This window comes from Hyla sarda, chromosome 13 (genome assembly GCF_029499605.1).
Source record: "Hyla sarda isolate aHylSar1 chromosome 13, aHylSar1.hap1, whole genome shotgun sequence".
Taxonomy (NCBI): domain Eukaryota; kingdom Metazoa; phylum Chordata; class Amphibia; order Anura; family Hylidae; genus Hyla; species Hyla sarda.
In genome coordinates this window covers 12,572,719-12,598,750 of record NC_079201.1, presented here as the reverse complement: position 1 = coordinate 12,598,750, position 26,032 = coordinate 12,572,719, and the positions used below count along the sequence as shown (strand labels likewise).

Sequence of the window (26,032 nt, the reverse complement as noted above, 5' to 3'; positions counted from 1 at the left end):
ATGAGCCCCCATACCGCCGCTTATACGGAAAAATAAAAAAGTTAGAGGTCATCAAAATAAAGGGATTATAAACGTACTAATTTGGTTAAAAAGTTTGTGATTTTTTTTAAGCGCAACAATAATATAAAAGTACATAATAATGGGTATCATTTTAATTGTATTGACCCTCAGAATAAAGAACACATGTCATTTTTACCATAAATTGTACGGCGTGAAAACTAAACCTTCCAAAATTAGCAAAATTGCGTTTTTCGTTTTAATTTCCCCACAAAAATAGTGTTTTTTGGTTGCGCCATACATTTTATGATATAATGAGTGATGTCATTACAAAGGACAACTGTTCGCGCAAAAAACAAGCCCTCATACTAGTCTGTGGATGAAAATATAAAAGAGTTATAATTTTTAGAAGGCGAGGAGGAAAAAATGAAAACGTAAAAATTAAATTGTCTGAGTCCTTAAGGCCAAAATGGGCTGAGTCCTTAAGGGGTTAATGGAAGAAACAGTGCTGGTTTGGTATAAGGGATCCTCACCAATTTTAGAACTGGCGTGGTTCTAGTCCTGGTTTATTGGTAGGTTAGCGCTTATTTTCTTCATCATAGGGGATAAGATGTTTGATCGTGGGGGGGCCAGCCACTGGGCACTCCGCGATCTCCATGCAGCACCCGCATTCTATGCCGGGCTGCTGCTCCAGTATCGGAAACCTCTGTGTTTCCGGGTCTGGAGACGTGACATCACGTCACGCCCCCCTTATGACATCATGCCACGCCTCCCTCCATTCATATCTATGGGAGGAGCCATGAAGTCACGTCTCCAGTCCCAGAAACACAGAGGTTTCCAAGACTGGAGCAGCAGCCTGGCATAGAATGCCTGATGCTTCATGGAGATCGCGGGGGTTCCCATCTGCAGCGTTTTGGTGCGCCACACATGAAGAAAGTTTAGCCCTTTTTCTGTCTACTGGATCTGCTTAGAGGGGCACAACTCTTAGTAAATTCAGCAGCTCCAGCTATTGAGACCACTAAAGGAGGTGCTCTAGTAACCATTAAGTGATCACTAGAGGCCAAAGAGGGAAATGACTGTTCAGGCTTTGTCAAAGACAGGAGCAGGGAGCTGAGGCTATGGTATGGCGTCTTTTTTTTTTCAGGGAATCTTTGTAGTTTTTTCCAGTTTTTCAGTAGAAATCCTTGAGTCACATGACTAATGAATCACATGACAAAAACGCGGTTCAAAATGACTGAAACCCACTATTTTGGAAAAAGCACTACAAAAACTGCAAAAAAATCTTGGGAGTTCAAAATGAGGGAGCATTTTTTTTGTTGTTGTTTTTTTTTCTGCCCAAAAAATGCCAAAAATAAGTTGCGTGAAAACCTAGCCTTAGGCTAGAAACCCACACAACAGTTTTCTTGCAAAACACAGAAGATGATTCAGAAGGAATCAGAAATATAAAAGAAGGAAGGAAAAACTGCAGTGTGTGTTTCCAGCCTTAGAATGCAGTATTCCAAAAGGTGAATTTTTGCTGTGGGCATTAAGACCTAATACACCCCTGATCATATTACAGTGACCCCCTCCGACCTACGATGGCCCCGACATACGATAATTTCAACATGCGATGGCCTCTCAGAGGACATCGCATGTTGAAGGAAGCATCAACATATGATGCTTTTGTATATCGGGGCCATCGCATAAACAGCTATCCGGCAGCGCAGACTGCTTCAGCTGCTGCCGGATAGCCGTTTACGGTGCCCCGTGTGCTCCAGTGATGGTCTCCTACCTGTCCTCGGGGCTCCGGAGCGTCCTCTTCAGGATCCCCTGCATCTTCGGCGCTCTCCTCCATTGTCATCACGTCGCCACGCACGCCGACCCATCATCCAATAGGAGCGGCGTGCGTAATGACGGCGACGGGAAGCAGAGACGTTCCGGAGCGGCGGGGACATCACCGGGACGCAGCGACAGCTATGGAGGGCGACATCCAGGGCAGCGGTGACGAATGGTGACGGCCCGGAGCGGCGGGGACACGTGAGTGTTACGTCCTATACTTTACATTGCAAGGATCCCTCAACATTCGATGGTTTCAACAAACGATGGTTCGTTTGGAACGGATTACCATCGTATGTTGAGGGACCACTGTAGTTTCATTAAATTGGGGCTGTCAAAATAAAAAAAACTTTTTCTATGTTGTACTTCTTGGCAAAACATGCTTGCCTCAGACACGCCCCTTCCTGAGCAGTGGATGTAAGAATGAGTGAGCAGCAGAACAGAGGGATTTGTGAGTCAAATACAGAAGCTAGACACATAAAGAAGACATGTAAAAAATCTGCATGATCTAGTGAGCAACATATAGAAGCTTGAAGGGGTACTCCACTGGCCATCATTTGGAACATTTTGTGGGGGTCAGCCACACCCCATTGGTGACCTCACACCACGCCCCTCAATGCAAGTCTATGGGAGGGGGCGTGATGGCCACCATGCCCCCTCCCATAGAATTGCATTGAGGGGGCATGGTGTGATGCCACGAGGGTGTGTGGCCGACCCCTGCAGAGCACACACGGCAATCAAAACAAAATGTTCAGAATACTGGCCAGTGGAGTACCCCTTTATTTTTTTTTTCTCTGCTATGACAAGTTAAATTCTACAGAGCAGCTAAAAAGAATGTCCTATTGTCTGGAGGACTCAACCTGTCAGGGCACTATATGGACAGCCTATTTATTTTAATGCTCACAATGTAATTCCTCATTTCTCCAGTGGGGGTGCTGTAGGGCAATTGAACACATGCGGCGGGTTTATCCCACTAACCATACAACTTTTTCAGGCCTCTGCAATGCTTTTTAGCTACCGAAGCACTAAGCATTGGCCCAGAGAAGGCAAATATTTTCTACAAAGAGTCTTTTCCCTCTCCCAGCTGCCCCTTTTAATAGATGCCAGCTCATATGTGCAATAATTGGTGCTTGACTACAAATATGAGATGTAACTAATGTGTGTAACTTAATCATAATGAATCTGAAATCTCTGTAAATGACATCATTCTCATTACCGTTCCCTCTAATTCCCAGAAACTGGCAGTGTCCTAAATGGTTAAATAGAGATCGACCGCCATATGGTGGAATTATGATGCCTCTGGCTGAATACAAATACAAAGAAACATGTAACATATGAGAATCCTGGTGGCTGAGCTTGTCAAGGATGTCTGAGGGTGCAGAAGAGCCTCAGAGGGACAGATGAATGACTCCGACCTGCACGCAACGAGACATGTGGAAGTACGCGGAGAGCGGCGGCAGACACCCTGTAATTTACAGAGTGGAAATTTACTCATCGAAAACATTTCAAAGAAAGACTTTCTGCTTTTCAGGTGCTCGGCTTTCTATGGGTAGAAATACACAAAATATTAAATGCACATTAAAGGGGTATTCCAGGAATTTTATTTTATTTGATTGTGCTACAGGGGCTGTAACGTTAGTTTAGTCCATAATATAGTGTTTGTACCGGTGTTTGATGGTTGGTCTCGCATTCTTATGTGATCTTTGCTCTGGGTGTTCACTTTTAACAGCATACAAAATGACTCCTGACCAGTCAGGTGATGACAGGGAGCCTGTTCTGGTTCAGTGGGTGGAGAGACCACAGGGAATTTGCAACAGCTATAGGCACCCTGGTTAGAAAGCACAGGTCTTTTGAATGGAATTCTGCTAGTTTTTGGTTGAATGGGTAGAGTAGCTGATGTGTGTTAAGGAGAAAAGTGGAATTATGGGAATTGTGGTAAAAGAGAAGCCAAGTTGTATTACCACACACAACCTCAGGACAGGGGTGGCACTTTTCTTTTCTTTTTTTAAGATAAATTAGCCCTGTTTTTTTAAAATTATGGATAACCCTGTTAGGTAGCAATAAGAAAGTCAACTGGGGCTTAACGATAGCGTATAGTACGGACTGTATTTAGGGTATTTAATAGTCTAGAAGCCTTTCTTAAGTTAGTTGTTTAGGTCATTCTTTCAGGATTCAGGATAGCAGTAGCAGGGCTATGGGATTGAGGGGGGCTAATAGGGCTGAAGCCTTGGGGCTGACACCAATAGCCCCAGGTCAGGTTGCTGGCTAGTATTTTGTCTCCCTGCAGTGGGTGAGGTTGCGGCAATCACACTCCTATCACTCTCAGGCATTGTATACATGCTGAGATCTAGGGGTGATAGAAAAAGGATTGCTGCCACTACAGTGTACGGTTTCCTGCTTTTATTGTTGAGAATATTCAAGGAAGAGGCTGGGTGTGCTTGGGCATGGCTGAGGGTGTGGTTAGGGATGTAGCTGAGAGTGTGGTTAGGGATGTGGCTGAGAGTGTGGTTAGGGAAGTGGCTTAGGGTGTGGTTAGATATGTGGCTGAGGGTGTGGTTAGGGATGTGGCTGAGGGTGTGGTTAGGGATGTGGCTGAGGTTGTGGTTAGGAATGTGGCTGAGAGTGTGGTTAGGGATGTGGCTGAGGGTGTGGTTAGGGATGTGGCTGAGGGTGTGGTTAGGGATGTAGCTGAGAGTGTGGTTAGGGATGTGGCTGAGAGTGTGGTTAGGGAAGTGGCTTAGGGTGTGGTTAGATATGTGGCTGAGGGTGTGGTTAGGGATGTGGCTGAGGGTGTGGTTAGGGATGTGGCTGAGGTTGTGGTTAAGGATGTGGCTGAGGGTGTGGTAAGGGATGTGGCTGAGAGTGTGGTTAGGGATGTGGGTCAAGGTGTAGCTAAGGGTGTTACTGGGCTATTGGCTCTAGCCCCAGGTATTTTGGAGACCTAGCAACCCCCTCTGCAGGTTACAGTAAATGTTAGTTACTGTGTTGAATTTAGGCTACTTTCACACTGTGAAAGTTGCTCCGTTACAAACGGAGTTCAAGGGCTCTCCCCCCCCCCCCCCACTTTATTGTAACGGAGCCTAATGGGAGTCATAACGGGCACTTGAATGGGATTCCTCTAACATCCGTTATAACTCCCGTTATTGCGGCCAAAAATAGAGGGAGAACAAAACGTGTCATGCACAAATTTTTCTCCCACTATCTTCCTAATGGACGTCACCCACCGGGCGAAAACGGTACTGTGAAAGGAGCCTTAGTGTCATGGGCAAATTGGAAATCCCAATGCTCAGATCTTCTCTTTGGGAATACAGAAAATTGTGTAGGGTAATGAACAGGACATTTACCTTCACTATAGAGGACCCATTCATCTGTACATTGATTTATCCCGAGACCTTCATATACAGCCTTCTTCCCAGCATCTGCACATAAGGTCAGAGGCAGAAGATTGACAAGGGGCAATGTAACACTTCAGGTCCCCTGGTGATAACAATGAGATTCCTCTTCAATGATTGGGATTCGTGTTGTCCGGTTGAAATGTGTCATATAACAAGACTATTCATGTCCCTTCTATATTTTATGAGGTGTGTGTTGGTTGGGTGGCTGATGGGAGGGAACCACTGAATTATTTATTTTGAACACTTTCTATATGTGCAGACGCCTGGAAAACTGAGCTAAATAAGGTATTGAGGTCAAGCACCACTTAAGGCTTTGGTTCATATGCTGTTGGTTTTCATGGGCGAATAGTGTAAATGATATACTACCCACTAAAAAAAAAAAAAAAAAAAACACATAAACTTGACACTCCCTCTATGAAGTGGACCATATACATTAAAGTTGGTCCCACTCATCAACTGGACACCTATCTAATGTGTGTAAGGATTTAAAGGGGTGCTCCTGTGGAAAACATTTTTTTTTAAATCAACACGTGCCAGAAAGTTAAACAGATTTGTAAATTACTTCTATTCAAAAATCGTAATCCTTCCAATACTTATCAGCTGCTGTATGCTTCAGAGGAAGTTGTATAGATCTTTCCAGTCTGACCACAGTTCTCTCTGCTGACACCTCTGTCCAATGTCAGGAACTGTCCAGAGCAGTATAGGTTTGCTATGGTGATTTGCTCCTACTCTGGACAGTTCCTGAGATGGACAGAGGTGTCAGCAGAGAGAACTGTGGTCAGACTGGAAAGAACTACACAACTTCCTCTGGAGCATACAGCAGCTGATAAGTACTGCAAGGATTAAGATTTTTACATAGAAGTAATTTACAAATCTGTTTAACTTTCTGGCACTGGTTGATTTAAAAAAAAATTATTTAATTGGAGAACCCCTTTAAAAAAAGGAAGGAATGGGCATGTTGGACTTTAACGTACCCAGGCCTTTTTTCCAGTTGGATATTAGCCATGAGAGAGGAGTCTGGCAGCAGTTTACTCCCCATGCATGCTTGGCTGAGCTGAGATCCGTCTAGGTCTCCATACACTTATGTGAAAAGTAGACCAACCAGCCAATTTTGAAGGGACTAGGCAGCTCTCTAATTTGTATGGTGGCCACCCAACTCTCACCCAATAGAGAAAAGTTGGGTACATTGGATTTCAGCTGCTCAACCCTTCCGTTATTCAAGAGATAAGACATTGCCAGAGCTGTCGGACACTGGCTTGTCCAACCTATTCATTCACAGCACATGAATGTTAAGCCCAACTGGTCGTTCATTTGGTTCAATAATGCTCATTATAGCAATTCTCACCAATGTTAGAACTGGTTCTAGCCCTTGTTCATTGGTAGGTTACCGCTTATTCTATTCATATATGGTCATCTCAAGTGTTTGTTTAGCTGATGTTCTTGACATTGAAGGCTGAATTTATACTTAAATGATTTTTATTGTATGTCTGATGTACAGTAATATGTACAGTAATCCAGAGTGACCCTGAATGGAAACACTGGATGTAACCCATTCAGAGACAGACCTAAGGACGATCTGGCATAGTCACCCTTTAGCAGAGTTGAGCTGGATCAAAATGCAACATCTGGTGCAACCACTCTAGGTGGTAACTATGCCAGATGCATGTGAGCCTAAAGAAGTTGCCTGGTGAAAGAAACAACCTGTGTATAGTATCCAAAAGCATATTAAACAACTAATATAATGATATTGACCATGCTGCGCAGATCTTCCATATCACCGCACTGTTTCCCTTGTAAACTGTGGCGTCACATCACAGACTCTGAATGCAGAGCTCCTGTCCTTCCTCCTTCATCCCCTCAGCACAGGATTAGATACGTGATGTGAAGGAGGGAGCTGGTATTACTACTCATTAGATAAGGCAGCAAGAAGCCATTCAGTCAGAATAGTTTCTGTCAGAACAAGCTCATTGCTGCCTTATCTAATGAGTTAAAAATCTAATGAGCAGTAATACCAGCTTTCCCCCTTCATGTCACTGGTCTTGTCCCGGACTGACAGAAGGGAAAGGGGTGGGGGGAACAGATGGAGCAGATTGTTTTGAGAGCCTCCGATTTGATGTCACAGCTTACAAGGGAGACAGCAAAGTTTAGTAAGTTGCTTTATTATAATTTTTGAAACCATACACAGGTTATTTCTTTTGCTCGACAACTCCTTTAAGCAATCTAACTATACTGTCTAATTTCTCATCTCAAACTAGGACAACAAAACCCCCCAAAACTCATGTAAATGCAACATCTAACCGAGATGCTCACAAACACTATGCCTTACGTAACATCACACACATTAAACATTAAATTGGCAGTATCAGCTGAAAATTAAAAGGCCTATTTACATTCGGTATTATGCAGTCAGCATCCCAAAAAATATTTAAATGTTGAAAGGGCAGTTTCAGCTGAAAATTAAAAGGGTTATTTACATAGAAATTTCTTGTGGGCAGCATCCGGCAATAAAGGGAACGTCTGCCTGTGATGGTATCTCCGACAGTAAGGCATGTATTAGCCTATGTGGATCTCAATGAAATTTAATGGCTAAAGAAAGACAGTAAGCGCTTATTCAAATCTCCCTCTAATGTGATTTTCGGGGCTTAGTGGAAGCATTGGGAATGCACGACCACGATAACGTGGTTGTGTTATATGGCGTAGATAGCATGATACCCTGGGGACATGTATCAATAAGGGAGATTCTATGACCTGCAGCATCGCTCCAGACTTCAGTCACGTCTTTCGTGGTGCTGACCTGGGACGTGCGCACATAGACTCGAAAGGGGACTTAAAGGGGTACTCTGGTGGAATTTTTTTTTTTTATCAACTGGTGCCAGAAAGTTAAACAGATTTGTAAATTGGTCCATTCCAATACTTATTAGCAGCTGTATGCTACAGAGGAAATTCTTTTTCTTTTTGAATTTCTTTTTTGTCTTGTCCACAGTGCTCTCTGCTGACACCTGATGCCCGGATCAGGAACTGTCCAGAGCAGGAGAAAATCCCCATAGCAAACCTATGCTGCTCTGGACAGTTCCGGACATGGACAGAGGTGTCAGCAGAGAGCACTGTGGACAAGACAAAAATAAATTAAAAAAGAAAAGAATTTCCTCTGTAGCATACAGCTGCTAACAAGTACTGGAAGGTTTTTGATTAGAAGTCATTTACAAATCTGTTTAACTTTCTGGCACCAGTTCATTAAAAAAAAAAAAAAAAAAGTTTTCCACCGGAGTACTCCTTTAAGCCCCTTCCCTTTAAAAGCCCCTGCCCTATGCTTTCACTGATTGATGGGTCATGCTGGCCCCATTCAGCTGAGAAGAATGCCGGTGGTCCCTTACCTCATTAATTCTGTTGTGCTAACATATGTAAGGTTTTTTACAAAGTTTTTGAGAAGTGTCCCTGCCCCCCAAAATGTCTGTGCCCGTCCCTGGTTCGGAGGCTTTCAGAATACGCAACTCGCTTTAAAATTGGACTCTAAAATGACTGTGACAGTCTGTCTTTCATACGGGACTCTTTTGATATTAAGGAGAAGCATATGGCTCTCGTGAGTACCGCAGATTACGTGCGATTATATCGCTATGACCCTTCCGAATGACAAAATGGGAAAATGTTCAATCTATTGGCAGGTGAACCAAAAAGCGCCGCAATTAAAGCCTAACTACGCTTCACTTTACGACCGTAAGCTCCCCGCCATCCTAAATCCTATTTTATAGAACACAACATAAGGGCTGATAGTTGTATAGTTTAATACTGTGGGAATTATTAAAGTGGTTCTCCGGTGCTCCAGCGTTCTGCACATTTTGTTCAGAAGGCTCGGAGCCGGAGGCCTTGATCGTGACGGCACGGCCGTGCCCCCTCGTGACACCATGCCCCTCCATTCATGTCTATGGCAGAGGGCTTGTCAGCTACCGATTGTGCAGCACTACCATCTAGGTTCTAAAAGCAGGTACCCCTTGTGCCCCCATAGGGTGAATGTGTATCCACAAGGACATGTTGATGCTGCACTCTTTGTGACAAGGTGATGGGGTTCTCCTTGTGCCCCCATAATGTGAATGTAACACCATTGTGCCTCTGCAAGGTGAATGTGCCCTCTTTATGCCCACACAAAGTGATGCTGCCAACTTTATTCCCCTGCAAGGTGATCCTGCCCCATTTGTGCCCCTGCAAGAGGATGCTGCCACATTTGTGCTCCTGTAAGGTTATGTGCATCCAAAAGGTTATAGAAGCACAGACTCTTTGGTGTAAAGAGTCAAAGAGGCATTTTTAAGCCCCTGAAGGGCTGAGGGCCTTCTCGCTTTCTCTGTCCCGGCTTGATTGACACTTAGCTGGGAGCTGAGCCCTGTTTCCATATCTCCTTCCTGCACTGTGCCTTACAAATTGTGTGCAGGTGTGAGATATGGAAACAGGGCTCGGCTTCCAGCTGGCTGTAAATCAAGCAGGGACAGGGATGGGAACGGAAGCAAGGAGATGTTCCAGCATTTAGCTCTTCAGGACATTGGGAACGCCTCTTTGACGCTTGATGCTAAAGAAAATTACCATTTTTCTACAGTATGTTATGGCAGCACAAAGAGATACACGACAGGTACTATGTCTCCTTGCCCTAACACCTATCTAACAGTGTCAGCAGTTTGAAACGTGAATTACAGCTGACAGATTCCCTATAATTCTCTCTAATAATCTGTATGAAATGAATAATCTCGCCCCTTCACCTGTAATCTAATACACAGTACACACCTGCTTTTGCGTGACGGTGGGCCCTCATTATCTACTGGGCACCAGTATTACTGAATTGGCTACACAGATGGTATGTGTACCTATAAAGTGGTGTCTCATGGACTATAATGACTATAATATAGGGTTTAGTGCCATAAGAACCCTTAATGCTCATACTATACAATTAAAGTCTGTGTAATGATTTAATACCAACAACCTGAGACAGCGGGACTAATCGTGGCAGCTGCTTGATGTAAACACGTGCATGTAGTATGTCTATGTATGTGCATTTATACCGAATCACTTGAAAATAGCTATATATTAAGCAACCATAAAGACTAGGGTGCTTTAAACAATACTGCTTGTGCTGCCCCTGCATACAGTTTAAACATTCACAACATGTTTCTCTCCCATCGGGGTTCATCAGGGGATTAGAGACAGGATCATCAATAGAAACATGCAGATTACATGGTTTTATGCTCATATAAAAATCACCATGTATGAATTGGACCACTAACTGAGGGATTGTATAGGGGATGATTTAGATGGGTCTCCCATGATTTCAGATGTTTCCCACTCTTAATGCACCAGTTTTTGTAATGTGCATTTACACACATATATATATATATATATATATATATATATATTTGTATGTTGCTTCTTTCTCTTTTACCTTCTATCACAGGCCAAAAAAGCTATATATAAAATACATTTCTACAATATTCTGTAAAAGTAAATAACAAGAATTTTTCAAAAACAAATGTACGAAGAACAAATCAAATCAGACAAGACAAGGGGCGCCACACATGCTATGATAAGCAACCATAAACATCTAGGGTGCTGTAGGCAATATTGCTGGTGCTGCACCTGTATAAAGTTTAAACAATCCCAACATGTTTCCCCCTTATGGTTTCATCAGGGGATTACACGCGCAGGATTATCAATAGAAACACACAGATAACATGGCTAACAATGCGGATAAAAAGATCACCATGTATAAATGGATAATACGACAGGTCCAAGTTGAACCACTTGTTTATTCGATATGTTGTAAAAGTAAATGACAATAGGTCCTTAAGAACAAATCAAATCAGACAATGCAAGGGTTGCCACACTTGCTATGATAAGCAACCATAAAGACCAGGGGTGCTGTAGACTGCTATCACAGGCCCGAAAAAATCTATGTATGAAATGTAATGTTTCTTCGATATGCTGTCAAAGTAAATAACAAGAGGTCCTCAAAAAAGGTTTGCGAAGAACAAATCAAAACAGACAAGATGAGGGGGGCCACACTTGCCATGATATGCAACCATAAATACCAGGGGTGTTGTTGACAATACTGCTGGTGCTGCCCCGGTATCAAGTTTAAACAATCCCAACGTGTTTCTTTCCCTTAGGGGTGCAACAGGGGATAACAAACACAGGATCATCCATAGAAACATGAAAATTACATGATTAATGCTGATAAAAAGATCAACAATCCTGACATGTTTTCTTTCCCCCATAGGGTTTCTTCAGGGGGTTACAGACACAGGATCATCCATAGAAACATTAGACCACTATTTAGACCATTCACTAAGGTCCTACTAGCATATGGGATGATATGGATGGTCCAGCATAGAGGTCCAAGATGTCAGATATTTCCCCCTCTTTATGCACCAGTTTTTGTAATGTGTATTTATATATATATGTTGCTTCTCTCTCTTTTTCCTTCTGCCACAGGCTTGAAAAAAAGCTAGATATAAAACTTAAAGTTTATTCTATATTCCGTAAAAGTAAATAATAAGAAGTTCTCCATAAACAAGTGTACAAAGAGCAAATCAAATCAGCCACACTTGCTATGTTAAGCAACCATAAAGACCAGGGGTGCTGTAGACAATACTGCTGTATAAAGTTTAAACAATCCCGACGTGTTTCTCCTTCCAGGGTTTCATCAGGGGGTTACAGACAAAAGATAATCCATAGAAACATGCAGATTACATGGCTAATGCTGATTAAAAGATAAACAATCCCAACGTATTTTCCCTGCCCCTAGGGTTTCATCAGGGGATTACAGACACAGAACCATCCATAGAAACATGCAGATAACATGGCTAATGCCGATAAAAGGATCACCATGTAGGAATGGATGATACCTCAGGTCCAAATTGGACAACTCACTCAAATATAGTATATTATACTATTATTATAGTTTTTTAAACTATTATTCTATAGTTCCTGTAATGTGCCTTTATATATGTATGTCGCCTCTCCCTCTTTTTGAGTATTTTAATAACGCAGACTCGATATTGCGCGTTAATTGTCTAATTTGTTACGTAGACATGTGCTGCTTCCACACAACACGTCCGGGGGAATTATGGAGCGCGGTTCCTCGTGTCTATAATAGCGGCCGCGATACAATTTACAGAGCGCTATGATATTCTGTAGAAACATAGAATTCTGACAGCAGGTAAAGATTGATCAGTGCATCCAGCCTGCGCGTTATTTATTAATGACTTTGTCTGGCGGAGGTTGGCGCTGTCACTCGATCTGCCTTGGTCAAGGTCCAGCAATTCAGCTTCCCGGCCAGAACGCTGTAGGCCCTTGTTACCCACTTGGAAGAAGCCACATGTACAATGCTATAGGGCAATTTAGAAACCGTCTCATATAAAACACAGTTTCCCGATATGCCGGGTAATGATCTTTAAGGTTTATCGTGCAAGAGGGTATTATACGACGTCACCTGCAAAATGTATGGGAACTAGTCATGTAAAGGGACCTAGAGACTAGGTCTACAAACTATTAACATCTAGATGTAACAAAACTACAACTCCCAACATGACCGGACAGCCGTTGGCTGTCCGGGCATGTTGGGTGTTGTAGTTTTGTAACATCTGGAGGGCCACAGTTTGGAGACCACTGTTCAGGGCATTAGAATTGTAGTTTTGTAACATCTGGATGTCCATAGTTTTTAGACCACTGTTCAGAGAATTAGAGTTGTAGTTTTGCAACATCTGGAGGTCCACAGTTTGGAGACCACTGTTATAGATCATTAGAGTTGTAGTCTTGCAACATCTGGAGGTCCACAGTTTGGAGACCACTGTTATAGAGCATTAGAGTTGTAGTTTTGCAACATCTGGAGGTCCACAGTTTGGAGACCACTGTTATAGAACATTAGAGTTGTAGTTTTGCAACATCTGGAGGTCCACAGTTTGGAGACCACTGTTATAGAGCAATAGAGTTATAGTTTTGTAACATCTGGAGGTCCACAGTTTGGAGACCACTGTTAAAGAGCATTATAGTTGTAGTTATGTAACATCTGGAGGCCCACAATTTGGAGACCAATGTTATAGATCATTAGAATGGTTGTTTTGCAACATCTGGAGGTCCACAGTTTGGAAACCACTGTTATAGAGCATTAGAGTTGTAGTTTTTTAACATCAGGAGGTCCACAGTTTAGAGACCACTCTTATAGAGCATTAGAGTTGTAGTTTTGTAACATCTGGAGGTCCACAGTTTGGAGACCACTGTCATAGAGCATTAGAATTGTTGTTTTGCAACATCTGGAGGTCCACAATTTGGAGACAACTGTTATAGGGCATTAGAGTTGTAGTCTTGCATCATCTGGAGGTCCACAGTTTGGAGACCACTGTTGTAGAGCATTAGAGATGTAGTTTTGTAACATCTGGAGGTCCACAGTTTGGAGACCACTGTTGTAGAGCATTAGAGTTGTAGTTTTGCAACATCTGGAGGTGCACAGTTTGGAGACCACTGTTATAGAGCATTAGAGTTGTAGTTTTGTAACATCTGGGCATTAGAGTTGTAGTCTTGCATCATCTGGAGTTGCACAGTTTTGAGACCACTGTTATAGAGCATTAGAGTTGTAGTTTTGTAACATCTGGAGGTCCGCAGTTTTGAGACCACTTTCATAGAGCATTAGAATTGTTGTTTTGCAACATCTGGAGGTCCAAAATTTTGCGACCACTGTTAAGAGTATTAGAGTTGTAGTCTCGTAACATATGGAGGTCCACAGTTTGGAGACCACTGTTACAGAGCATTAGAGTTGTAGTTTTGTAACATATGGAGGTCCACAGTTTGGAGACCACTGTTACAGAGCATTAGAGTTGTAGTTTTGTAACATCTGGAGGTCCACAGTTTGGAGACCACTGTTACAGAGCATTAGAGTTGCAGTCTTGCATCATCTGGAGGTCCACAGTTTGGAGACCACTGTTACAGAGCATTAGAGTTGCAGTCTTGCATCATCTGGAGGTCCACAGTTTGGAGACCACTGTTATAGAGCATTAGAATTGTTGTTTTGCAACATCTGGAGGTCCACAATTTGGAGACAACTGTTATAGGGCATTAGAGTTGTAGTCTTGCATCATCTGGAGGTCCACAGTTTGGAGACCACTGTTGTAGAGCATTAGAGATGTAGTTTTGTAACATCTGGAGGTCCACAGTTTGGAGACCACTGTTGTAGAGCATTAGAGTTGTAGTTTTGCAACATCTGGAGGTGCACAGTTTGGAGACCACTGTTATAGAGCATTAGAGTTGTAGTTTTGTAACATCTGGGCATTAGAGTTGTAGTCTTGCATCATCTGGAGTTGCACAGTTTTGAGACCACTGTTACAGAGCATTAGAGTTGTAGTTTTGTAACATCTGGAGGTCCACAGTTTGGAGACCACTGTTATAGAGCATTAGAGTTGTAGTTTTGTAACATCTGGAGGTCCACAGTTTGGAGACCACTGTTACAGAGCATTAGAGTTGCAGTCTTGCATCATCTGGAGGTCCACAGTTTGGAGACCACTGTTATAGAGCACTAGAGTTGTAGTTTTGTAACATCTGGAGGTCCACAGTTTGGAGACCACTGTTATAGAGCACTAGAGTTGTAGTTTTGTAACATCTGGAGGTCCACAGTTTAGAGACCACTGCTAAGAATTTTAGAGTTGTAGTTTTCAAAAGGTTCAAAATAACGTTCCCGACCCTGAAATTTAGATTTTTGACTTCTGTTGTCTTCCTTCTCACCTTCTAAGAACTTTTCACAAGGCTTATATTAGGGTTTTTTTTTTCCTCTTGTGGAACCAGTTGTATTTTTCATGGTCTTCCTTTATTTTACCCTATAATGTATTACAAAGCCAGAATAAAATGGTTTGTAGGGCAAATAAATAAATAAATATTGGAATTGCCCAAATTTGTGGGACAATAGTTTCTTCCTATGGTTTATACGGGTCAGTGCGATTGCAGTGATACCAAACTTGGATCATTTTGTTTACTTTTATTATAAACATAAAATTATTTAAAAAAAAAAAATTTAAGTAAAAAAAACAAATCTATTCATCTCCATGTTCTGACCTCTATAACTCTTTTTTATTTTTCCCCCTTCGGAGCTGTATGAGGGCTCATTTTTGCGCCATGAGTTGTAGTTTTTAACGGTTTCAGTTTTGTAGTTCTGACTTTTTGATCATCTTTTATTACATTTTTCTGGAATGTGATGTGACCAACAATCAGCAAATTTTGTGTTTTATTTTGACAGTTCAGGACGTGGCTTAACCAAAAAGGTAATTTTTTTGTTTGTGTTTTATTTATTTGTTTGTTTATTTTTATTATTATTTATTTATTTTTGTACATTTTTTTTATTTGAAGAAAGGGGCTGATTTGAATTTTTATTGGGGGGGGTTATACAATTTTTTATTTAACGCTTTTATAGCCCCCTTCCCCCAGGGATCTATTATAAGCAATCCATTGCCTATATAGATCAATGTATTGCTATTGCATTACTTGGATGCCCTAACTCCACGCTTTATTGCTACTGTCTGCCTAAGGCTGTATTAATTGCGAGCCACAGGTAAGGCCTCAGGCTGCATCACTTGGATTATATGGTGGGGGGGGGGGGGGGGCGATAGGGGCACTAGACACCAGGGATGCGAAGCCCAAACTGTTCAAGTGCCACTAATGATTGTTAAATGATGTGGACGTCAACGTCATTCTAGATGTCAGCTGCAGATAGCAGTGGGCACCTGCTGGGTATGGCGCAGACCCAACTCCCAAGCCCACGCCATACACCCTCACCTGACCCATGATGTAAATGTATGCTGTGGTCCAGGAAGGGGTCCATGTGTTACATAAATACCTACAAACCCTTAATGTGGTGGTTCTCAGTCTTGAACGTTGAGGACATTATTTGTTAAATTAGTGAAAAGGAATAGTAGGGCAGTCCATAGCAACTAGTTGGGTTAACTCTTATTTGTCAGTGATTTGGATTGGTTATAGTGAACATCTCCTCCACTCTTCTCCTCCACTTTTCTCCTCCAATTTTCTTTCACTTTTCTCCTTCATTTTTCTCCTCCACTTTTTTTCTACACTCTTCACTCTTCTCCATTTTTGTCCTCCATTTTTCTTCTCCACTTTTCTCCTTTACTTTATTCCTCCACTTTTCTCCTCCACTTTTCTCCTCCACTTTTCTCCTCCATTTTTCTCCTCCACTTTTCTCCTGTACTTTACTCCTCCACTTTTCTCCTTCACTTAACTCCTTCACTTTTCTCCTCCACTTTACTCCTCCACTTTACTCTTCCACTTTTCTCCTCCACTTTACTCCTCCACTTTTCTCCTTCACTTTACTTCTTCACTTAACTCCTTCACTTTTCTCCTCCACTTTACTCCTCAACTTTTACTGACCCATCACAGGAGGAAGGGTCAGTAAAGACAATAGAGGTGACAGCGAGTCTGGGAGATAATCCAATAAAAATAGCTCTCCCTATACAGTGCCTTGAGTGCAAAAGGTGGAGGTGTGCAGAAGTTGGACTGTGTGCAAAAAGGAGAAGCATGTGTAGAATTAGTGCATTGTACAAAAGGTGAACAGTGTGCAACAAGTGGACCGTGTGCAAAAGGTGTATTGTGTAAAGGAGGTGGACCATGTGCAAAAGGTCGATAGTGTGCAAAAGGTAGACCATGTGCAAAAAGGTGTATTGTGCACAGAAAGTGGACCGTGTGCAGAAAGTGTATGAAAACAATAAATAAAAGTATTTTAACTCTGAACTTTATGTCACTGGACAACATCAACTGAGGGGTACAAATAGTGATGTCCTAAAGTCCATCCAAGTAGGTAGGGTGACTCTAGGATCCGTCACATCTTCACTTTACTCTTCCACTTTACTCCTCCACTTTTCTCCTCCACTTTACTCCTCCCCTTTACTCCTTAACTTAACTCCTTCATTTTTCTCCTCCATTTTACTCCTCCACTTTACTCCTTCACTTTTCTCCTCCACTAGTTTTGCAAACTCTCTTCGGTTGCGTGATGCTGAGATCTCTAAAGAGAACTCCGCCATATCAAAAAGACATTGGGTCCCATTTACTAAGAGTGGAGTGTAGTTTTCTTTGTTGGTTTTTCTGTCCGACAGGTATTTTTCCTTGGTATTTACTATTGTATCTTGTATTTGGTGATTTTCCCTACGCTTTGCTCTTTTTACACCTGCTCTGAGCTGTCATGTGTTCTAGAGCTCAAATTCACCACATTTTATGTGGAAACATTAGTAAATTTGTAGGTTTCTTTAGAAAATGTAGGCTTTTTTGGAGACACGCCCCTTTTGTCTTATGGTCAGGCCCCTTTGTAGGGTTTTCAGAGTAAAGTGGAGTGTTATTAGGTTTTGGGGATTTTTTGTTGGAAATTCTGGCGCATAAAACCCTACAAAATCTACTCAGAAAAGCCTTAGTAAATTAGGTCCATTGTCAGTGGTCTGCTTTTTTTCGAGTTTCCTAAGAAGATGCTCTTTATGCCTGGAAATGAATGTTTCAATACAACACATGACATTGTCCCCTTATGCTCTCTTTCCCTTGTGTAGTTTAATGAATAAATATTGTTGACTATGCCCAGTGAACCAGAAATAATTTTCTATTAAGCAAAAGGTTAGCCGGTCCGAAAGGAATATGGAGAAGGTGAGAGCCTTGACATGACGTTGTTCCTTTGCGCTCAAGAGCTTAGAAGATAAGACTCTACCGGCATTAGACAACGGTGCAGCACTTAGCAGATGACCCTGTGGTTCCTTGCGTAGAGTCATCATTATGTACACGGTTTTACAAGGATTACTTAGTAGGCCTGAGAAGAAAATCGGCTCAGATGGTTACTAATGGCCATCTAAGCCTCAATGGCAGTAGTCTACTTCAGATAATGGTACAAAATATGTTTTTTGCATAGAGTTCCTAGAAATTAGATGAATCTCCGGTTTCTTGACCTATATTGAAGAAAACTTCCATTTCTTCTCTTCTCTGAGGGAGGGGGCCGATGGTCTAAATCAGGCATAGGCAACCTTCAGCATGGCAGATGTTTTGGACTACACCTTCCATGATCCTTTGGCATCATTTTGGCTGAAAGTGCATCATGGGAGACGTAGTCCAAAACATCTACAGTGCCGAAGGTTGCCTACGCCTGGCCTAAAGGGTCTGGGTGCCTAGAGTCAGGGGTGTAGCTATATATATATCAGAGGTAGCTGTCGCACCGGGGCCCTGGTGCCTAAGGGGGCCCCAAAGCACATCTGCCCCATAAGAGAGCAGTACAATAATTGACATATGGGGCCCTGTTGCAGATTTTGCATCGGGACCCCGAAGCTACAAGTTACGCCTCTGCCTAAAGCTTTGACCAACTGGTTAGTGTGACTAGGACACTGGTTGTTAGCAGACGGACAGGTTGGGAACGGACACATCACAGACCCTTTATTATGTCATTAGGGATGGAAAGAGAGAACAAATCCATCAAATGACCCACAATGGATCCCTCATCTCCATCATGGGTTCTACAAAAAGTGAAGTCATGATGTCTTTGTCTACTGACCCTTAATGTAGTGCACAGTGGAATTATTTTAAATAATTGAAGCACAACATAATATGAAACAACTTTAAAGGGGTACTCTGCCCCTAGACATCTTATCCCCTTTCCAAAGAATAGGGGGTAACATGTCTGATTGCGGGGGTCCCGCAGCTGGGGACCACCGCGATCTCGGCTGCGATACTCCAGACGTCCGGTGCACGGAGCTAACTTCGCTCCATAGTGGATGACTGGCGATGCGGGGCGGAGGCTCGTGATGTCACGGCCACACACCCTCAATGCCACGCCCCCTCCCATAGACTTGCATTGAGGGGGCTTGGCCGTGGCATCACGAGCCTCCGTCGCTGCACCTTTGGATAGGGAATAAGATGTCTAGGGGCGGAGTACCCATTTTGGGGAAATCACAGAGCAATGAGTTTTGCAATTTTATATATATATATATATATATATATATATATATATATATATATGTGTGTATATATATTTATATATATAGAAACTTTTCACAGTTCCTTGTATCTCATTCATTGATGCTCAGAAACCACAACATTTTATGACAATAAAGGGGTAATTAGTGTCTCATTGTTGGAGGGGGTAAACCTCTAGGACCCCCCACAATCTCCAGTCCAGGGCCCCCAAATCTTCCAGTGGGGTCTGCCCATTCCTCTAGCTGCGGCAATAAGTCAATAGTATCCCAAGTTGGATTAGGATGCATATTTAATAAATATAAGAAATTCTCACATACATCATATCTAGAATATGCAAATCTTATTTCAGGATTTACCACTTTGTTACCAGTTGATCTATAGTGGTGGTCTCTAAACTGTGGACCTCCAGATGTTATAAAGATACAACTTTAATGTTTTGAGCAGTGGACTCTAAACTGCGGACCTCCAGATGTTGCAAGAATACAACTCTAATGCTCTATAACAGTGGTCTCCAGACTGAGGACCTCCAGATGTTGCAAAACTAACACTATAATGCTCTATAACAGTGGTCGCCAAACTGTGCACCTCCAGATGGTGCAAAACTACAACTCTAATGCCCTATAACAGTGGTCTCCAAACTGTGGACCTCCAGATGTTATAAAACTACAACTCTAATGCTCTATTACAGTGGTCTCCAAACTGTGGACCTCCAGATGTTGCTAAACTACAACTCTAATGCTCTATAACAGTGGTCTCCAAACTGTGGACCTCCAGATGTTGCAAAACTACAACCCTAATGCTCTATAACAGTGGTCTCCAAACTGTGGACCTCCAGATGTTGCAAGAACTACAACTCTAATGCCCTATAACAGGGGTCTCCAAACTGTGGACCTCCAGATGTTATAAAACTACAACTCTAATGCTCTGTAACAGTGGTCTCCAAACTGTGGACCTCCAGATGTTATAAAACTACAACTCTAATGCTCTGTAACAGTGGCTCCAAACTGTGGACCTCCAGATGTTCCAAAACTACAACTCTCATGCTTTAAACAGTGGTCTCCAAACTGTGGACCTCCAGATGTTGCAAGACTACAACGCTAGTGCTGTGTAACAGTGGTCTCCAAACTGCGGACCTCCAGATGTTGCAAGACTACAACGCTAATGCTCTGTAACAGTGGTCTTCAAACTGTGGACCTCCAGATGTTGCTAAACTACATCTCAAATACTTTATAACAGTGATCTCCAAACTGTGGACCTCCAGATGTTGCAAAACTACAACAATAATGCTCTATAACAGTGGTCTCCAAACTCTGGACCTCCAGATGTTGAAAACTACAACGCTATTGCAAATTTTGACCTCCAGGTGTTGCAAGAATACAACTCTAATGTTATAGATAACAGTGGTCTTTAAACTGTGGACTTCCAGATGTTACAAAAATACATCTCTAATGCTCTGAACAGTGGTTTCCAAACTGTGAACCTCCAGATGTTGCAAAACTACAGCTCTAATGCTCTATAAAAGTGGTCTGCAAACTCTGGACCTCCAGATGTTGCAAAACAAAAACTCTAATGTTCTATAAAAGTGGTCTCCAAACTCTGGACCTCCAGATGTTGAAAACTACAACGCTATTGCTTTAAACAGTGGTCTCCAAACTCTGGACCTCCAGATGTTGCAAAACTACCACTCTAATGCTCTGTAACAGTGGTCTCCAAACTGTGCACCTCCAGATGTTGCAAAACAACAACTCTAATGGTCTATAAAAGTGGTCTTCAAACTGTGGACCTCCAGTTGCAAAACTACAACTCTAATGCTCTGAACAGTGGTCTTCAAACTATGGTCTTCAGATGTTGCAAAACTACAACTCCCAGCATGCCCGGACAGCCAACGGCTGTCCGGGCATGCTAGGAGTTGTAGTTTTGCAACAGCTGGAGGTCTACTTTGACCCTAGAGAACTTGAAAACAGGGAAATTAGCATCCCGCAGAAATTGTTTGCCCCCGGGAACCTCAACTATCACACATTACCTGCTATCTAAGACTTTCGGGCAGACAAACACGTCTAAATTGAATTAGTATACGAAAATGCGACTTCAATGGGGGAGAGGATTTAAGGGGCACACTCGTTCGCGATGCAAATTTTCAGACTTTGATGAAGAGCAACAAAAAATATTCATGAAATTGAAATGGAATATATTTTTTCATGACTAGACCTCTATTACTCCTAGCAGCGGGATTACCCCCCGAGGGAGAACAAGTCTCAGGTTTACGCTCCGACCTCATCTGGCGAGGATGATCTCTCCGTCTTTGATTCGCTCCGTTCCCCCCCCCCCCCCTTTTGTCTCCGCTTACTGCCCCCCCCTTAGGCTTTGATTTTTGCCTTGAGAGGACCTTCAGACACTTCGGGGGAGATTTATGAAAACCTGTGCAAAGGAAAAGTTGCCCAGTTGCCCCTAGCAACCAGTCAGATGGCTGCTTTCATTTTGCTAAAAGTGAAAGTAGCGAGCTGATTGGTTGCTATGGGCAACTGGGCAACTTTTCCTCAGGACATTGGGGGAGATTTATCAAAACCTGTGCAAAGGAAAAGTTGCCCAGTTGCCCTTAGCAACCAGTCAGATGGCTGCTTTCATTTTGTTAAAAGTGAAAGTAGAGAGCTGATTGGTTGCTATGGGCAACTGGGCAACTTTTCCTCAGGACATTGAGGGAGATTTATCAAAACCTGTGCAAAGCAAAAGTTGCCAAGTTGCCCCTAGCAACCAGTCAGATGGCTGCTTTCATTTTGTTAAAAGTGAAAGTAGCAAGCTGATTGGTTGCTATGGGCAACTGGGCAACTTTTCCTCAGGACAGGTTTTGATAAATGTCCTCCGTACGTTCCCCCACTGTTTACCCTCTACAACAAGCCCCCCCCCATCCCTTGTGTCTTTGTCGCGCGTTTCCTTACCTTCCCCACATAAAGTGGTTCCGTCCCCGTATATTCCTCCACCACAAAGAACTGATTCCACACCCAGCCACGCTTCACCCGTCCTGACACCTCCAACGACAATCCAGTCTCCATGGAAACCATTCCCAAGAGCTTCGGGCTGCAGAAAATCAGCACCACAGTCCAGGCAAAGCCTTGTGCAGCCATCCCAAGTCCACAGGATTCCTTGGGGGCCCTCACATCACGCAGGGGGGATAGGTATACCAGGTGTCATGGTGCTATGTGAGGACGTTGTTCTCCCGTTGGGTTTGTAGAACGTTCTCTCAAGACATCGTCCATGTACGCGAAACCACAACAAGTCAGTATGTCAAGTTAGTATGGAACGTCTTTGATCAAGTCTTCTTTCAGTATGCAATGGTTTATAATAATACGGCAATTGTTCTAGGGTTCTGCGTAGAATGGACGAGGCTTACACGAAGGGGCAAACGCGCCGTATTTCCGGCACAAAGTAGCATGCTGTCTTCGGGTACTTTTGTCTATAGCTTTATTTCCTTGCGGCACAGCAGAGCTGCATTCATTGAGCATTTGCGCGCAGTAGGCACGTGTGATCTCCGCCACGATAAACCGGCGATAATGAACTTACGCAGGTTACCATAATGAACTCGCACTCCGAGCTGTCTACCGCTATAGTGTAATGGACTCGAGTTCCTTATTTATTTTTTTTGTACCGCCAAGCCCAGCTGTTCTTTAAAATAACGTTCCTCTATACAATACAAAGCTGGAGGACGCTGTGCGGGACTGAAAGACGCTCAGCTGGGATGTACAATACTTTGAGGTAATTAAGATATCTCAGGAAATCCAGATTGCATTAATATGATATGCACAGCTGGTGCGCGGTATACGGCCTCGCAAAACAAACCTACTGGATTCTGTTAGCGTTGACCATGATATATAGCGGTTTAGTATGGGGAACTGCAGCGCACTGGACAAGGCTACTATAAATACAGTGGTCATGTGAAAATCTAGGTAGGATTATTTTAGGGATCGTAATTCCTATTACCTACTATGATTGGTAAATAACCTAATAATGTGATGGAAGGTGGTAATGCTGCAAATTTTATAGGTTTTTACAAGGAAGCCATAACTGTAGCTGTAATGGGCATTGAGGTGAAGGTACGATACTGGGATCTTGGTTTTGGAACTTGGCTTGAGATCTTGACTTGGAATCTTAGCTGGGATCTTGGCTTGGATCGTGGCTTTGGAACTTGGCTTAGGATCTTGACTTGGAATCTTAGCTGGGATCTTGACTTGGAATCTTAGCTGGGATCTTGGCTTGGATCTTAGCTAGGGATCTTGACTAGGAATCTTGGCTGGGATCTTGGCTGGGATATTGGCTTGGATTTAAGCTTGGGTTCTTGACTTGGGATCTTGGCTTGGATCTAAGCTTGGGTTCTTGACTTGGGATATTAGCTTGGATCTAAGCTTGGGTTCTTGACTTGGGATCTTGGCTTGGATCTTAGCTTGGGTTCTTGACTTGGGATCTTGGTTTAGATCTTAGCTTGGGATCTTGACCAGGAATCTTGGCTGGGATCTTGTCTTCGGCTCTTGGTTGGATCTTGGCTTTGTTTTTAGCTTGAGATGTTGACTTGGAACCTTCGCTTGGATCTTGGCTTGGTATCTTGGCTGGAAGTCTTGGCTTGGATCTTGGCTTGAGATCTTGGTTTCGATCTTGGCTTGGGATCTTGTGTTGGTATCTTGGCTCGTGCCGAAATTCTTAAGAAAGTAATTGGAAGATAGGAATATCCAGTGCCTGGGCACCTTGAATAAGCTGACTTTCTCCAGGTCACCTTTTAAACTCTCAGTACAATGAACAGCGGTATGACTTGTCAAGCTTCGCCGGTGTCGGTTTCTGCCGAGGCTTTACATCGAATCATCCAGATTGCTTCCCTTTAGTGAGTAGAGCAGGACTGTGCCACATGATGCATGTTTGAGACTTCGACACATCAATCTTGGTCCATGAGAAGATGGCAGGGAATGTAGGGGGGTAAGACACCTGTCCTTGGTGCTCAAATTGCATCGAAATACTCCGGCAGCAGATGAGTGTTCCGAGACCTGATGGGAGAAACAAACACAAATATCTGTTGTCTAGGATATGAATAATTTCGGGTCAACGTACATCCATAAAGAACTACTCCGCATCGCTTATAATTAAAATCATACGACTGTTCATGAAATAAACATAAAAATCCTTGTATCTCCTGTTACTTTTAATAAATAATTTTATTAAGATGTGAAATAATATTTTCTTAATTTGTTTTGCACATTAATTTTTTCCCGACAAGTAAGAAGAGATGCTCACATTTTAACAAGGTGGTTATGTGCCATAAAGGCTGTGGACCTACAGCTGTTGCAAAACTACAACTTCCAGCATGCCCGGACAGCCGTCGGCTGTCCGGGCATGCTGGAAGTTGTAGTTTTGCAACAGCTGGAGGTCCACAGTTTGGAGGCCACTGCTTTAATCTATAAGGGCCACAAACAAGACCTTCATAGCCCGTCCAATGATGGTGATGAGTGGTTGAGTGAACCTTCCATTATAAGGTTAATTTTTTCTATTATACCCATTATAGTGCTAAAATATGCACAGTAGATGTAAAATGCCTAGGATATGCCGAAACGTTAGGTTACCGGTGCCCGATTTTAGGAACTCTCCGGAAAACGAATGTCTCCTCTGCTTTCTTAATTTCTTCCTTTACCTGGTCAGAAGCGCTACCATAGTAGTTGCTAAAGCTAGATAAAGAGAATCCCTTATTTAAAGGGGTACTCCGGTGAAAAAAATAAAATGTTTTCAAATCAGCTGGTGCCAGAAAGTTATACAGATTTGCAAATTCCTTCAATATAAACATCTTAATCCTTCCAGTACCTAGCAGCTGCTGTTTGCTCCACAGGACGTTCTGTAGTTCTTTCCAGTCTGACCACAGTGCTCTTTGCTGACACCTCTGTCCGGGTCAGGAACTGTCTAGAGCAGGAGCAAATCCCCACTGCTCTGGACAGTTCCTGACACAGAGGTAGCAGCAGAGAGCGCTGTGGTCAGACTGAAAAGAACTACACAACTTCCTCTACTAATAAGTACTGGAAGGATTCAATTTTTTTTATATAGAAGTCATTTACAAGTCTGTATAACTTTGTTGACCGCGGTGTGTTTGGATTGTCATGGGCAGGTCAGGGAGAACACGTCATCGTAAACAGCGGCAACCGACTGGACTCGGTGAGTATTGTCTATTTCCTTATTTTACACCACTAGCAGGCTTTATTTTTATTTATTTGTTTATTTTTATTTTTTTTTATTAAAAGGTTTCTGAAATGAATGGAGGGGGTGTGGCAACATGTCTCCAGTCCCGAAAACACAGAGGTTTCCGAGACTGGAGCAGCAGCCCGGCAGAGAATGCTGGATGCTGCCTGTTACCAGCGGTGGGACCCCCGCGATCAGACATCTTATCCCCTATTCTTTGGCTGGAATACCCCTTTAAAGGTGTACTCCACTGGAAAAAAAAAATTCTTCAATCAACTGGTGCCAGAAAGTTAAACAGAATTGTAAATTACTTCTATTAAAAAAACTTAATCCTTCCAGTACTTATCAGCTGCTGTTATGATCCACAGGAAGTTCTTTTCTTTTTGAATTTCCTTTCTGCCTGACCACAGTGCTCTCTGCTAACACCTCTGTCCATTTTAGGAACTGTCCAGAGTAGGAGCAAATCCCAATAGAAAACCTATCCTGCTCCGGACAGTTCCTAAAATGGACAGAGGTGTCAGCAGAGAGCGCTGTGGTCAGACAGAAAGAAAAAAACATCTTGTGGATCATAACAGCAACTGAAAAGTACTGGAAGGATTAAGATTTTTTTTTATAGAAGTAATTTACAAATCTGTTTAACTTTTTGG

The 26,032-nt window shown here is 42.8% G+C and overlaps 1 protein-coding gene across 3 annotated transcripts in view; it reads right to left on the bottom strand.

Moving 5' to 3' along the window:
- CDH22 (cadherin 22) overlaps nt 1-26,032 on the bottom strand; it is a 257,926-nt gene that overhangs the window by 89,904 nt on the left and 141,990 nt on the right. For all 3 annotated transcript variants that reach the window (XM_056550688.1, XM_056550686.1, XM_056550685.1), the window contains one exon: nt 22,118-24,208. In XM_056550688.1, the coding sequence (XP_056406663.1) occupies nt 22,118-22,303 (186 nt within the window). In that variant the 5' untranslated portion in view covers nt 22,304-24,208. The remainder of the gene's footprint in view (nt 1-22,117; nt 24,209-26,032) is intronic.